This window comes from Urocampus carinirostris, chromosome 17 (genome assembly GCF_059441175.1).
Source record: "Urocampus carinirostris isolate Australia breed hairy pipefish chromosome 17, RoL_Ucar_1.0, whole genome shotgun sequence".
Lineage (NCBI taxonomy): Eukaryota > Metazoa > Chordata > Actinopteri > Syngnathiformes > Syngnathidae > Urocampus > Urocampus carinirostris.
The window spans coordinates 4,396,883-4,410,377 of record NC_142365.1 but is presented as its reverse complement, the minus strand read 5'-3'; the positions used below and the strand labels follow the sequence as shown (position 1 = coordinate 4,410,377).

Genomic DNA, 13,495 nt, shown 5'->3' with positions numbered 1-13,495 from the left:
TTACAACTTGCGTTTTTATACTACATGGAGGTTGCTTTTATGATAATAAGTCGGAGAGAAAGTCTGAGACAGTATAACCTTTCTTTAATGTGTCTGCATTTTCACCCTCCCAAAACATTAGATTTTTTGAGTTGAACAAGGACGGTCCACGCTGATATTCAAGGCATTTCGTGTTTACAACTTATTTCAAATTTTGAGTGAAAGATGATCTCACTCTTCTCTCCCCCAGCCCATCCTAATAACAAGCTGTTTTTGGAGAAGACGTTGTTGGGCATCGCCCCAAAATATACGCAGAGACAAAATATGGCAGAGAGGGAACTTTTGATTTCTTGTATCAACAATTATCTCATAACATCCTGCCAGATGTCTGCACACAACAGGCCACCGTTTAGCTCCAAAACTGCTGACTTTCAGTTAATCCACAACACTGTGACCCAAATCAAGAAAGAAAATCCCACTTTTCAAATGTAGTAAAATAAGAGGATTGTGCAGTTAATAGCAGAGATAGTAGAATATATTTACCTTTAAACAAAAAAAACCTGCAAAACCAAAATATCTTTAAGTATACTCACATATAAGCCTACATCGCATACAGTACACGTGACGCTTTAAAAAAAGCTTCATACAAGTATACTCACATATAAGCCTACATTGCATACTGAACCAGTGATCCCTTAAAACTGCTTTAAAAAAAGTTACATACAAGTATACTCACATATAGCCTACATTGCTTACAGTATGAGGGACCCTTTAAATTCTGCTTGAAAAAAAGCTACATACAAGTATACTCTCATATAAGCCTATATTGCAAATTGTACTAGCGACCCTTTAAAACTGCTTTAAAAAGCTACATACAAGTGTACTCACATACAAGCCTACATTGCTTACAGTATGAGCGACCCTTTAAAACTGCATTAAAAAAAGCTACATACAAGTATACTCTCATATAAGCCTACATTGCATACTGTACAAGTGACCCCTTAAAACTGCTTTAAAAAGCTACATACAAGTATACTCACATATAAGCCTACATTGCTTACAGTATGAGCGACCCTTTAAAACTGCTTTAAAAAGCTACATACAAGTATACTCACATATAAGCCTACATTGCTTACAGTATGAGTGCCCCTTTAAAACTGCTTTAAAAAGCTACATACAAGTATACTCGCATATAAGCCTATGTTGCAAACCGTACTAGCGACCCTTAAAAACTGCTTTAAAAAGCTACATACAAGTATACTCTTATATAAGCCTGCATTTCATACAGTATGAGCGACCCTAAAAAAGTTGCTTTAAAAAAAGCTACATACAAGTATACTCGCATAAAAGCCTATATTGCAAACCGTACTAGCGACCCTTAAAACTGCTTTAAAAAGCTACATACAAGTATACTCATATATAAGCCTGCATTGCATACAGTACACGTGACGCCTTAAATCTGTTTTAAAATAGCTAGATACCAAAATAAATTCAATATTAACAGAGTGTGTACCCAAACATTGGAAAATCTATGTAGTTAACAAAGTTTATACGAGTAGAAAGCTAAGAATATGACATTTTTAAAACTCACTTGCTGTACCTTTCGGCAGTGTTTCAATGGCAGACACCCGAACACCATTTACTTATTTCGTAGTTGTTCCCTTCTCTGTCTCAATCATTTTCTTTTTCCCACTTTTTCTCCCTCTTATCACTAATCTTCTCGGGACCCATTATTATAAGCAGAAAGGGGGAAATAAAACCAACAAAGCACAATAAAATGAGATGTGGTCCCTGACTGGGCGGGTAGAAGAGATCGAGCTGGGCTTGATTGCCCTGTACTGTTAAGGAGTGTAAATTGCCCTCCATTTTAGTCACCTTCTTAGAATTATTTTGCCTATGACTCACTTTTTGGTCCCACCCCACCCGTTGACAACCCGCTCTAAAGAATTCTTCCTGCAAAGCCCTGGTTTATTTCGATTGTTTTATCTCGAAGGACCTTGCTTTTTTTTTCATTTTGAATCCCTACAGAGTGTAAGGTTTTAACATTTTCCTAAACTGCAATCTGACTCCAAGACACTTCACGTGTCTTGTCCAAACCCTTACAGTCGGAGCATGTCCAGAAGCCGGAAAGTTATTGAGTCGAGTATAGCCGAATCACATAGTTGAACATAATCAAGTCTCTGTCTGTGCCAATTACAATCGTGTGCAGGAGACAATGGGGGCGTCCGGGTTGCCCCTTTTTTGACACATGGGATGGACTGTCCACGCCCCATGATCAAGCCTCTGGCTGATTAGTCCGCGCCGTGTTGATGTAATCTTCCCAATTGTCCTTTGAAGCATTGGGAGAAGGGTGATAGGTCATCGCCCTTGCCCCCAGGCGAGGTGATAAGTCATTATTATCTCCACAGACTGAAAACAGTAAAACCATTCCAAAGCACAGGCGTTTAAAAAGTTCCACTCAAGGCTGAGGTGACACAAAGGATAAGGTTTTTTGAGCATAAGTGAAATAAGACAGTGTATAAAATAGTGTAACTTCAAGAATTAGCAGAAAGTCTGCAACTCAGGTAATTTCAAGTTTTTTAATTGGACGACCATTTATGTTCAAGCTCAACAACGAGGAACCAAACCAAGAACTCCAGGCTGACGTCTTTTGTATATTTACTCGTCAAGTTCAACAATGATTATGTACTTCATGGTGCGCATGGGACAACAAGCAGGGTTGGGTAGGGTTACTTGAACTGGATTACTTTCCATGACTTTTGGATGACTCCAATACCAAATATGCTCATAGAAGACAAAAGAAACTCAATATGGATAAAATGATGACTCACAACACGTGGTAAGCTTTCTCTCCTGGCTTTGATCTCTTTGATCTCCGGCAACATAAAATGCCACAGAAACAAAATGAAAATAAATCCAGCCAGCTTGCCGACATCATTTTTGCCGTTCCATGTATTCCGTTACTCCCCAAGTCTGCACAAAATTTAGTAATTTTATACATATTTAGTTTCTTTTGTCTTTTATTAGCATAATTGGTATTGGAGTAATCCAAAAGTCATTGAAAGTAATCAAGTTAAAGTAACCCTACCCAACCCTGGTAATATTTCATACTTACTGGCCACTTTCTCCACCCTTCTTCCTGAGTGACTATTAAAATAGAATAGAATAGAATAGAATATACCTTTAATGTCATTGTTACAAAATGGGTTGAACATATTGTGACAACGAAATTGGACGTGGCACTCCAGGTTCACATTTAACAGCGAGGATAAAAGAAAACAAAGAAGATAAAGGTTATAATTTACACAATATTTGCACAAGAAATGTGGGCATGTAGGATGTTACATACATATATACAGGGTTGGGTAGGGTTACTTTAACTTGATTACTTTCAATTACTTTAGGATTACTCCAATACCAAATATGCTAAGAAAAGACAAAAGAAACTAAATATGAATGAAATGATGACTCACAACACGCGGTAAGCCTTCTCTCCTGGCTTTGATCTCCGGCAAAACGAACATCAAATGCGACAGAAACAAAATGAAAATAAATCCAAACGGCCTGCCTGTCAGGAGAACCGGACCAGAACGGAAACAGGAGGCAGGGAGGGAGAACTCATTTGCGTTAACGATCCGTACTTTTATGTAGCAAAATAAAAGTCGTCCAACACTCATGGGACAAAACGAAACAAGGTTTACAGACAATCAGAAACTTAGACTAGGAATACTAACAAAACAGGCTTTTACTCAAAACGTGCAAACACAGGTTTCCTCTGACTCAAACAAAACAGGACAGAACAAAACAGAACAGAAAATGCAATGAGCCAGCACCCGCAAAACCCCCCTTAAGAAGCAAACGCGCAAATTAGGCGACCTGCTTCAGCTGGTGCCCAGGGGGCGGGGCCAGCTGGTCGCCACGGCGACCATGCTGGACACGGCATTGCCGACATCATTTTTGCCGTTCCGTGTATTCCGTTACTCCTTAAGCCTGCACAAAATTGAGTCATTTTATTCATATTTAGTTTCTTTTGTCTTTTATTAGCATATCTGGTATTGGAGTCATCCAAAAGTAATTGAAAGTAATCCAGTTAAAGTAACCCTACCCAACCCTGACAACAATCTGTTAAAAACCTCATCGTTGCGCGTATTCGTTTAAAATTGAATTAAAGGATCACGAGCAGGGCAACACAACAGAGATCTGTAGCGGATTCTACAACAGAAAAAAGAGCAGTGTCCTGAAAAAGCACTCAAACAATATAATAGCATGTGCTGCTTATTGTGTTTGTAGAATACGAGTTAAGAAGATAAATCTACCAAACACTGAAAATCATATTTCTGAACAGGTTGAGAAATTTTAGTAGCATTTACTCGAGCCCATTTTAAGTCGAAGGTCCAGGAATCACACAGTAAAACTGCTGTCACTGCAAGTGTCCAGCAGATGGGACTAATACTCCATCAATAAATAACCCAGGAACAATCAATATTGTCAACACGAAAAAAACAGCATCTTTTAATCTATTTGTATATATATATATATATATATATATATATATATTTTTTTTTTTAAAAGCATTTTTGAAGGGGCGTTGCTACTTCGTGGTTCCACGTTCGCGGGTTCAGAGCTTCGCAGGTCTAAAAACTAATAATAATTAAATAAGATAATTAAAAAAAAAAAAAAAATGTATGCATTTTTGAAGGGGCGTCGCTACTTCGCGGATTTTCACTTTTCGCGGGTGGTTTGGGTCCCCATTAACCGCGATAACCGAGGGATTACTTTTTTTTTTTTTTTTTTTTTTTTTTTTTTCTCTCGATAATCTAGCCATAGTGAACGACAAGAGATTCATAGTATTTTGTAGCGCTGCACAAGTTCAAAAGAATCTCAGGAAACGCATTTTAAGAAATATTTCGGGTTAACTTGACCGCAAGCTAACGATTGATGGCTCTGCTTCAGAAATCAAGTGATTGGTTATTGTCCTTTAACACCACTTCTCAAAATGGCCGCCCTTAGAGATGAATTCAATTTGGTGGATTTTGCTCATCGTATCGTTTTAAAAAATATAGTTTTCAAGCGAATAAAATAATTAAAATTCTTTCAGTTGCGGTTACCATAAAACAGGTGTTTATCATTGTCTGGATTTATATCTCGCTCTTACAATGATTTAGCAGTCCAGACTTTTCAGACTTCAAATGAAGTTTAAGACGAACGACAGGTTTGCAAAGGCATCTAAGAGTTTCCAAAACTTAAGGCACACAAAAACATTTACGTGATAATCGTCAAAATCTTCGATAAATGCATGCTTAAAGAGAAACTATTTGACTGCATATCGCAAAACGACGAGTCTGTCTTTCATAGTGTCGAATTGCTCGTTTTGTGGCGCTAGCGTAGGGCTGGCTAACCTGGTCCTGGAGAGCCGGACGTCCCGCATGGTTTGGAGGTTTCTCTGCTCCAATACAGGTGACACCAATTTCCAGCTTGTTTGCAGGCTTTGTGAGACCATTTGCGTCTGTATCGAGGCTGAATCACGGCCAGAAATTTCTGCCCGGGAAGCAGACGCTGTTGGACGCTTTGAGATCGCCATACAGACGAGATACAGCAGTGCTTTACACGCGGTCGGAAATGACGCGGAACGACGTGCTCTGGCCGCGGCCAGGGCGTGGTTACACGTGGGTAGGACGCGAAATTTCAGCGTGTAATCGTGGGTGGAGCACGGTCATAGCATGTTCTGCGCCTGTATCGCGGTGTTATTACGTGAAATTAGCGTGTTACGCGTGTGACGGTCAAACGCCTTTCTCCGCGTATATACAGCGCGATTTGCCGAGCGCACGTTAGTTGTGCTCGAGACGTCAAGGGGTGGACATGGATCCCCGTCACCGTAGTGACCTCGTCTTAATCCATTTTTATTTTTTGACATTTCTTTTCATTTCATAACAAGATAATAAAATCAAAATGAAAAACTATTACAATAATAACATATTGGCTTCTTCGGTGCCATAGCTTGAAATCTTGATCTTCACGGGACTGTGTCTTGAGCGGTTAGGATTTCTACAGCCCGGTGTTATGCCGAGAAATGCATCCATGCCGAGATTTCGCTACTACAACCACTTTTACCTCGTTTTATCTCACTTTTAGGGAATGTAATGGCGAACATATAACCAAATCCACTTCGTCTTGCATTTGTTGGGAATGTAATACAACATAAACCATTCCGTCTTTGTTTTTGTTGTGAACGTAATCGAACGGTAATGCACACCGTATATAAATCACTTTTGAGAACTGTTATGCACTCTACCGTAAAGCTTATTATGCAGAAATACGAGTTTCAATACGAGCGATTTGAATAGAAAAAGGCAAAATAATCATGTTACCTGCTCAAAAGTGATTTGTATACGGCGTGCATTACCGTTCGATTACATTCACGACAAATACAAAGACGGAATGGTTTATGTTGTATTACATTACCAACAAATGCAAGACGAAGTGGTTTTGGTTATATGTTCGCCATTAAATTCCCTAAAAGTGATATCAAAGTGAAATAAAACGAGGTAAAAGTCGTTGTAGTAGCGAGGGGATGCAAATCTCGGCAAGGATGCATTTCTCGGCATAACGCCGGCTCGAGAAAATGACGCGGAAATGACGCGATGAGGAAGCGGAACAGTCGCAGGCGTCTGTTTTGCGGGCATACCACCGATGAACAGCGGGTTGGCCAATTTTGCGCATTTTCCATCGCGGGCAACCACGGGCAAAAAAAAAACCCGCAAAATTTTACCCGCGATACAGATGCAAACGGCTGTGTGACCGGGCCCTAAGGATCCAGGTGTTTGGAATCACCTGTATTGGAGCAGAGAAACCTCCAAAACATGCAGGACGTGCGGCTCTCCAGGACCGGGTTAGCCACCCCTATGCTAGCCAATGGAGAGCGACGTTGCTCAACAGGCTCATCTTGAAATCGAGTTGCCCGTGCCTTCGCATCCTGAACTGAAGATGTAAGGACACTCTAAGCGTTGAGGGACCATGGAAAGATCGGCAAGGCGACGCCTCCTTAAAAGTGGCATGAGTGCCGTTGATGGCACAGGCAGGAACTTCTGCTGCCTTCTTCTGCCTTCTTCTGGGTTGGAGACACAACGGCAGCTACACCAGGCTGCTCCGCATGTGCACTTGTAACGGATAGGGGTGGTAGACGATAGGAGGTTGGGCCTGAGCAAGGAAGTAGCTGCTGTAAACCGGTTCGTTCACGTACGGGGCCGGTTGGTAGAAGCAGGTAACGTTGGCGGCGTTGGGGATGGCGTTCTGCTCCCCAAGCACCCGTAGAGCCAGGACGGTGATCATGTTGAGCGTCTGCCTCCTCTCGTGGCCCATCAGGCACACCGTGCTCTCGTCTATGACGCGGCGCAGGGTCATCAGGTAGCCGTACCTGCTGCTCTCCTCGACGCCGGTCAAGCGGTCACGGAGGTAGGCCTCGATCTTGCGCCGCTGTTCCATCACGTCCGGGAAGTCGATGAAGAAACGCGAGCACATGTACCGCTCCAGAGATTTGATCTCTGTCTCGCTGGCAGGACGGAAGTCCTTGACCAAGAGGTGGCAGTATTTGAGGAGGCCCCCTCCCTGGATCTCTTCGGGGTTGTGTGTGGCGATGAGGCGCCGCCGAAGGTGGTCCATGGCCTCGTCGAAATCACCGTACATGCACTCTGCCTCCAAGGCAAAGGAAGGCCCCAAGGAGTCCAGACCACAGCTAAGCGTGGAACTTACTGCACTGACGTCCTCATCTGGAGGACGATCTGGAGTTTCAGGTTTTCTGGTGGTCTGAGCAGCTTTCTGGCTTTCAGGTAGAGCTTCTGGAACGTTTGCCGAAGTATTCTCAGAGGAGGCTGCTCCTTGAAGTTTGTCCAAAGAAGACTTCATCGGAGCGGGTGTTTCAGATAACTGACTGGTCACGTCATTGAGCGGAGACCTCTTCTCAGGACTGCAGATTATCTTGCGGGACATTTTCCTTTGTAGCTTGGGTGAGGGGCAGCGGTCCGGTAAAATCTTTGGGGAGGTGCTGCAGGTTTTCTTCGCCGGGGGAGGAGAGGTGAACTCGAGGTGGGACTCTTGTAGACCGGAGTCGAGTTGGACTTGGTCCTGAATGGATGATTTGGCAACTGGGGCAATCATTGAGTCTTCCTTACGAGGCTGCAGCTTAAGGGTCGCGGCACTAGAAGGAACCACAGGAGATCCCTTTGGAAACTCATCAGTTGGCTGAAAAAGGACATCCTTCCCTGAGTTGATCTGAGGGTTAAGCTTGAAATCGGCAACCTCAGGTATTAAGTCCTCATACCTCTCAGTCTCTGTTTGAGGTAGCGATTTAACGACGTCCTTAGGCGGGTTCCCCTCAGCGGATACCGTCTCAGACTCTCCTGGAGATGCTGTCTCCGACTCTCTTTGAGGGACGCCTGACAGTGCTCGACATTCATTGGCGCAGTCTCTCTGCGCATCCGAAGACGCAACCTCTCGCCTTCTGTCGGCTTCCCAGTAGGATTCCAGCAAGCGGTCCAGGATGATCTGGAAAGAGTCTACGCTGAACTCAAACTGTCTGCGAAGGGCACTGACAAATCTGAGACCCAAAGTTTTGGCTCTGTTGTTGGACAAAGAGATAAGGCTCCATCTGTCGTGCTCATTGAATACCTTGACCATCTTTTGTACGTAAGCTTCTTTCATCGTGAAGCAGGTTATCTTGCGTCTGTTGACTCCGAACGGGAGGAAATCTAACAGGCTTCCTAGCACCACCTCCTTGATCACCTGGAAGTACTCCTGCCCTGGTAACTCCACCCCGAAAACAATATCCAAGTCCCTGATGTCCAGGCCGTTGTCCTTCATCAGGACGTGACTGGCCGTGGCTCCGTTGAGTCGGACGTCCTTCACTCGGATGTTCCTTTCGAAAAGTCGATCCTTCACCACTCGGATGATGTCTTTGGCACTCACCTGCAGAGTGGGGAAGTTGCCTCGCCCGTGGATAGGGATGACGTCCGTCAGGACTTTGTCCAGAGCCCGGACTTGCTCCGGGGTTAAGTTGTGGAATCGTTTTTCGGAAGGGGGCACGGTCATGGTTGCCTGGGAACAGACATGGTAGAAGTAGTCAGGTTGTGTACAGGGAGAACGATTTGGTTCACCGATTAAAATTTTCTGTGAGACTGGGTTTTTTTTCCAGTTGTTTCGAAATCCAGGAAAGAAAATGTGGAGGAAGGAGTGAACTAGTAACACGGTCTTTGAATTCTGGGATTGTATTCAATTACTTTGACCAAATGTAGTCAACAAGACTTCAACAGGGCAACCTGCTCATGGTACCAGTCAACAAATCAGTCCCATTTCAAGCATTTTGGCGGATTTTGCAGAAAGTTGGGATTAACCCACACAAATTGACAAGATTTTGTAAACTAACTGTGCGGGGCGCACTTATGCACAGGGTTGGGTAGGGTTACTTTAACTTGATTACTTTCAATTACTTTTGGATTACTCCAATACCAAATATGCTAATAAAAGACAAAAGAAACTAAATAGGAATAAAACGAGTGAATTTTCTGCAGGCTTGGGGAGTAACGGAATACATGGAATGGCAAAAATGATGTTGGCAAGCTATTTGGATTCATTTTAATTTTGTTTCTGTCACATTTTATGTTAGTTTTGGAGATCAAAGAGATCAAAGCCAGGAGAGAAAGCTTGCCACGTGTTGTGAGTCATCATTTTATTCATATTGAGTTTATTTTGTCTTTTCTTAGCATATTTGGTATTGGAGTCATCCAAAAGTCATTGAAAGTAATCCAGTTAAAGTAACCCTAGCCAACCCTGGTTGGGTAGGGTTACTTTAAAGGTTACTTTAATGCAAATATTGTATCTGAGTACCACTAGGGGGAGACGGCATCTCATTCTAAACTAAAACTGTCCTACACTGCAAGAATTGAATAGTTTCAATCGCAATTCATTTCATCTTAAAATCATTTTAAATTGCTACTTGATGAAGCTGAAGCATTTATGTCTTTAATAATAATAATAATAATAATAATTTCCTTGTATTGTCATTCTGTGTAACAATGTACACAGAACGAAATGTCGATTGCACCTGACCCGTTGTAGCGAGCCGATGCAGCCGCAGCCAACAGAGGGCGCCGCCGACCACTTTTTAAGTCTTAGGAATGACTCGGCCGGGGCGCGAACCACCGACCTCCCAGTCTCAAAGCGGGCGCCTTACCATCTAGGCTACTGAGCTGGTAAAATCAATCAAGTAGTTTTTATGTCAATATAACGAGTTTAGCAGGAAAACGAATTTGAAATTGTTAAATTGGCAGAAATTGTGCTTTGTTTAATTATTTTGCGCAGGTTCAACTCCCATATGACACACTTGATTAATCTGTTTTTGAGGGACTGTTTGCAATAATTTGCTACTAAATATCACTCGGGTAAATCTACCAAAAATGAGTGTTAATTTCTAAATATCACAAAATGGATTACACCGACAGAGAATCAAAGCGACCAAAATACAAACATGTTTTTTCCTCTCAGTTTTTGACCAGCCTTTTATGAAGAAATAAGGAATGGAAAGAATGTATAAAAGAAAAAAGGAAAGAAAAGAGAATAAAAGAACAGGGGGAAATGGAAAATTTACAAGAAAGAAAAGAAAGAAAAAAGGATGAAGAATGTAAAGAAAGAAAACGGGCAGAAGAAAAAAAGGAAAAAGCCAGAAAAAAAAGAAATACAAGAAAGAAAAGAAAAAAAAGGCAACAGAAAAGAAGGAAAGAAATAGAAGAAGAAAAAGCCAAAAGAGATGAAGTAAAGAAAGAAAAGAAAAAGACGGAAAGAAAAAAAAAGCCAGAAGAAAATAAAAGACAAAAAAAAGAATGAAATTAATAAATAAAAGAAAAAAAGTCCAAAGGAGAAGGAAAGAAAGAAAAGAAAAAATCCAGAAGACAAACACGGAAAGAAAAATAGCCAGAAAGAAAAAAAGTAAGAAAAAAAAGAAGGGAAAAGAAGAGAAAAAAGAAAGAAGAAAGAAGAAGAAAAAGACAAATGAATATAAAGAAGAAAAGATTTAAAAAAAGACAAAGGGGGAAATAAAGAACGAATAAAGAAAAGAAGAGATGGAAAAAGGACAGAAAAAGGGAGGAAAAAGACAAAAAATGAAAATAGCAAAAGAGAGAAGAACAAAAAGACCCAAAAGTGCCTTGTCTAATCTCGCTGCATTCAATGTTTCACAATTCTGGGCAATCTATATGTTTTTCCTGAATTAATGCCGTTTATTTGTTTACAACTTGGAGGTGCTAAATCTTACCCACTGTCCCTTTAAATAAACAACCCGAACATTCTATTTTTCTTTCACAAGTGCGCGCCCTGCAGCAGGACCCCTACTGCCAATTTTTTTTTTGATGCAACACCGTGAGTCATAAAGCTGCACAATTTAGTAGCTTTATGACTCAATGACACACTCAAAAACACAACGTTTCATTTAAATAGGAATGAAATAAATTCATCTTTGCAATAAAATGATCCACAAATATATATATTTACAAACAAATGATATTATTGCAACATTTGATGAAGGAGAAAGTTGAGTCAAAGAAACTCACCAGTTTGTCTGGAATTCACTCAAATGGAACGACAGGAAAGCAAAACTAAGACTTTAAAGTCTCAAAGATCCCAAAAAGAGGTTGAAACGCTGCTACGCACTCAGAGCTCTTCCCTCATCCGCGGCGTTTCCATGACAACCGGGCGTCACGCAACTCACGACGCCTGATCTCGTGGCTGAACTTGGGGGCCCCTGTCTCAAGTCACTCTAGGGGGTCCGTCGAGAGTTGTGGGAGAGGGGGGCTTTCGTTAGAACTGCTGGAGCACACTGGCTGGGGAGCTGATGCGGGGGTGAAACATCGCAACGGGGCGGACCGGGTGAGTCATCCGAGCGCCCCCTCGCTACCCCGCACAAGGTAAATTGCTCGTCATCAATCAAGGGAAAGCCCCGCCCACCTCTGCGCCCTGGTCCAATAGGAAGCCCAGTTTTTTTAATCATTGTAGTCAATTATCATATTTTCGATGTAATATTTAGTACTCAAAACCCCTTTAAAGAAAAAAAACGGGCAGAAGAAAAAAAGGAAGGAGCCAGGAAAAAAAGAAAAAGAAAAAACAGCCAACAGAAAAGTAGGAAAGAAATACAAGCAAAAAAGCCAAAAGAGAAGAAGGAAAGAAAGAAAAAACTGAAGAAAAAGACAGAAAGAAAAAGCCAGAAGAAAAGAAAGATAGATAAAATAAAAACAGAAAAAAGTAATGAAAGGAAGAAAGAAAAGAAAAAACGGCAGAAAAGGAGAAAATAAATAAAATAAAAAAGCCAAAAGGCGGCGCAGTGGTTAGCGCTTGTGCGGCACAGTTCATGTCATGGGAACCTGTCGTGGGTTCAAATCCAGCTCCAGACTTTCTGTGCGGAGTTTGTATGTTCTCCTCGTGCTTGCGTGGGTTTCCTCCGGGCACTCCGGTTTCCTCCCACATTCCAAAGACATGACGGAAAAAGACGGAAAGAAAAAGCCAGAAGAAAAGAAAGATAGATAAAATAAAAACAGAAAAAAGTAATGAAAGGAAAAAAAGAAATGGGAAAAAAACAGCAGAAAAGAAGGAACTAAATAAAATAAAAAAGCCAAGAGAGAAGAAGGAAAGAAAGAAAAAAAACAGAAGAAAAAGATGGAAAGAAAAGAAAGATGGATCAAATAAAAAAAGAATGAAAGGAAAAAAGAAAAGAAAAAAACAGCAGAAAAGAAGGAACTAAATAAAATAAAAAAAGCCAAAAGAGAAGAAGGAAAGAAACAGAAGAAAAAGCCAGAAGAAAAGAAAGCTAGATAAAATAAAAACAGAAAAAAGTAATGAAATGAAAAAAAAGAAAAAAAAAAAGCAGAAAAGAAGGAACTAAATAAAATAAAAAAGCCAAAAGAGAAGAAGGAAAGAAAGAAAAGAAAAAAAACTGAAGTAAAAGACGGAAAGAAAAAGCCAGAAGAAAAGAAAGATGGATCAAATAAAAAAAGTAATGAAAGGAAAAAAGAAAAGAAAATAACAGCAGAAAAGAAGGAACTAAATAAAATAAAAAAAGCCAAAAGAGACGAAGGAAAGAAAGAAAAGAAAAAAACTGAAGTAAAAGATGGAAAGAAAAAGCCAGAAGAAAAGAAAGATAGATAAAATAAAAACAGAAAAAAAGTAATGAAAGGAAAAAAGAAAAGAAAAAAAACAGCAGAAAAGAAGGAACTAAATAAAATAAAAAAGTCAAAAGAGAAGAAGGAAAGAAAGAAAAGAAAAAAAACTGAAGTAAAAGACGGAAAGAAAAAGCCAGGAGAAAAGAAAGATAGATAAAATAAAAACAGAAAAAGTAATGAAAGGAAAAAAGAAAAGAAAAAAACAGCAGAAAAGAAGGAAATAAATAAACCAAAAAAGCCAAAAGAGAAGGAAAGAAAGAAAATAAATAATCCAGAAGACAAACATGAAAATAAAAATCGCCAGAAAAAAAGACAAA

At 40.6% G+C, this 13,495-nt stretch overlaps 1 protein-coding gene and 1 long non-coding RNA gene across 2 annotated transcripts; both read right to left on the bottom strand.

The window, feature by feature from the left end:
• Positions 1–67: 67 nt before the first annotated feature.
• Positions 68–3,017, bottom strand: LOC148348993 (uncharacterized). The gene is made up of 2 exons (XR_015847305.1): positions 1,331–3,017; positions 68–1,177 (listed from the first exon to the last, which is right to left on the bottom strand). It is a non-coding gene; the product is annotated as an uncharacterized LOC148348993 (long non-coding RNA).
• Positions 3,018–6,544: 3,527 nt separating this feature from the next.
• LOC148348992 (terminal nucleotidyltransferase 5C-like) lies at positions 6,545–11,866 on the bottom strand. The gene is made up of 2 exons (XM_088320870.1): positions 11,577–11,866; positions 6,545–9,069 (listed from the first exon to the last, which is right to left on the bottom strand). Exon 2 carries the CDS (start codon positions 9,061–9,063, stop codon positions 7,111–7,113), a length of 1,953 nt encoding a protein of 650 aa, XP_088176996.1. The 5' UTR covers positions 9,064–9,069; positions 11,577–11,866; the 3' UTR covers positions 6,545–7,110.
• Positions 11,867–13,495: the final 1,629 nt, after the last annotated feature.

Bases quoted from the DNA above. Each gene is read 5' to 3' on its own strand.
- LOC148348992 (XM_088320870.1), bottom strand. From the start codon at position 9,063: ATGACCGTGCCCCCTTCCGAAAAACGATTCCACAACTTAACCCCGGAG.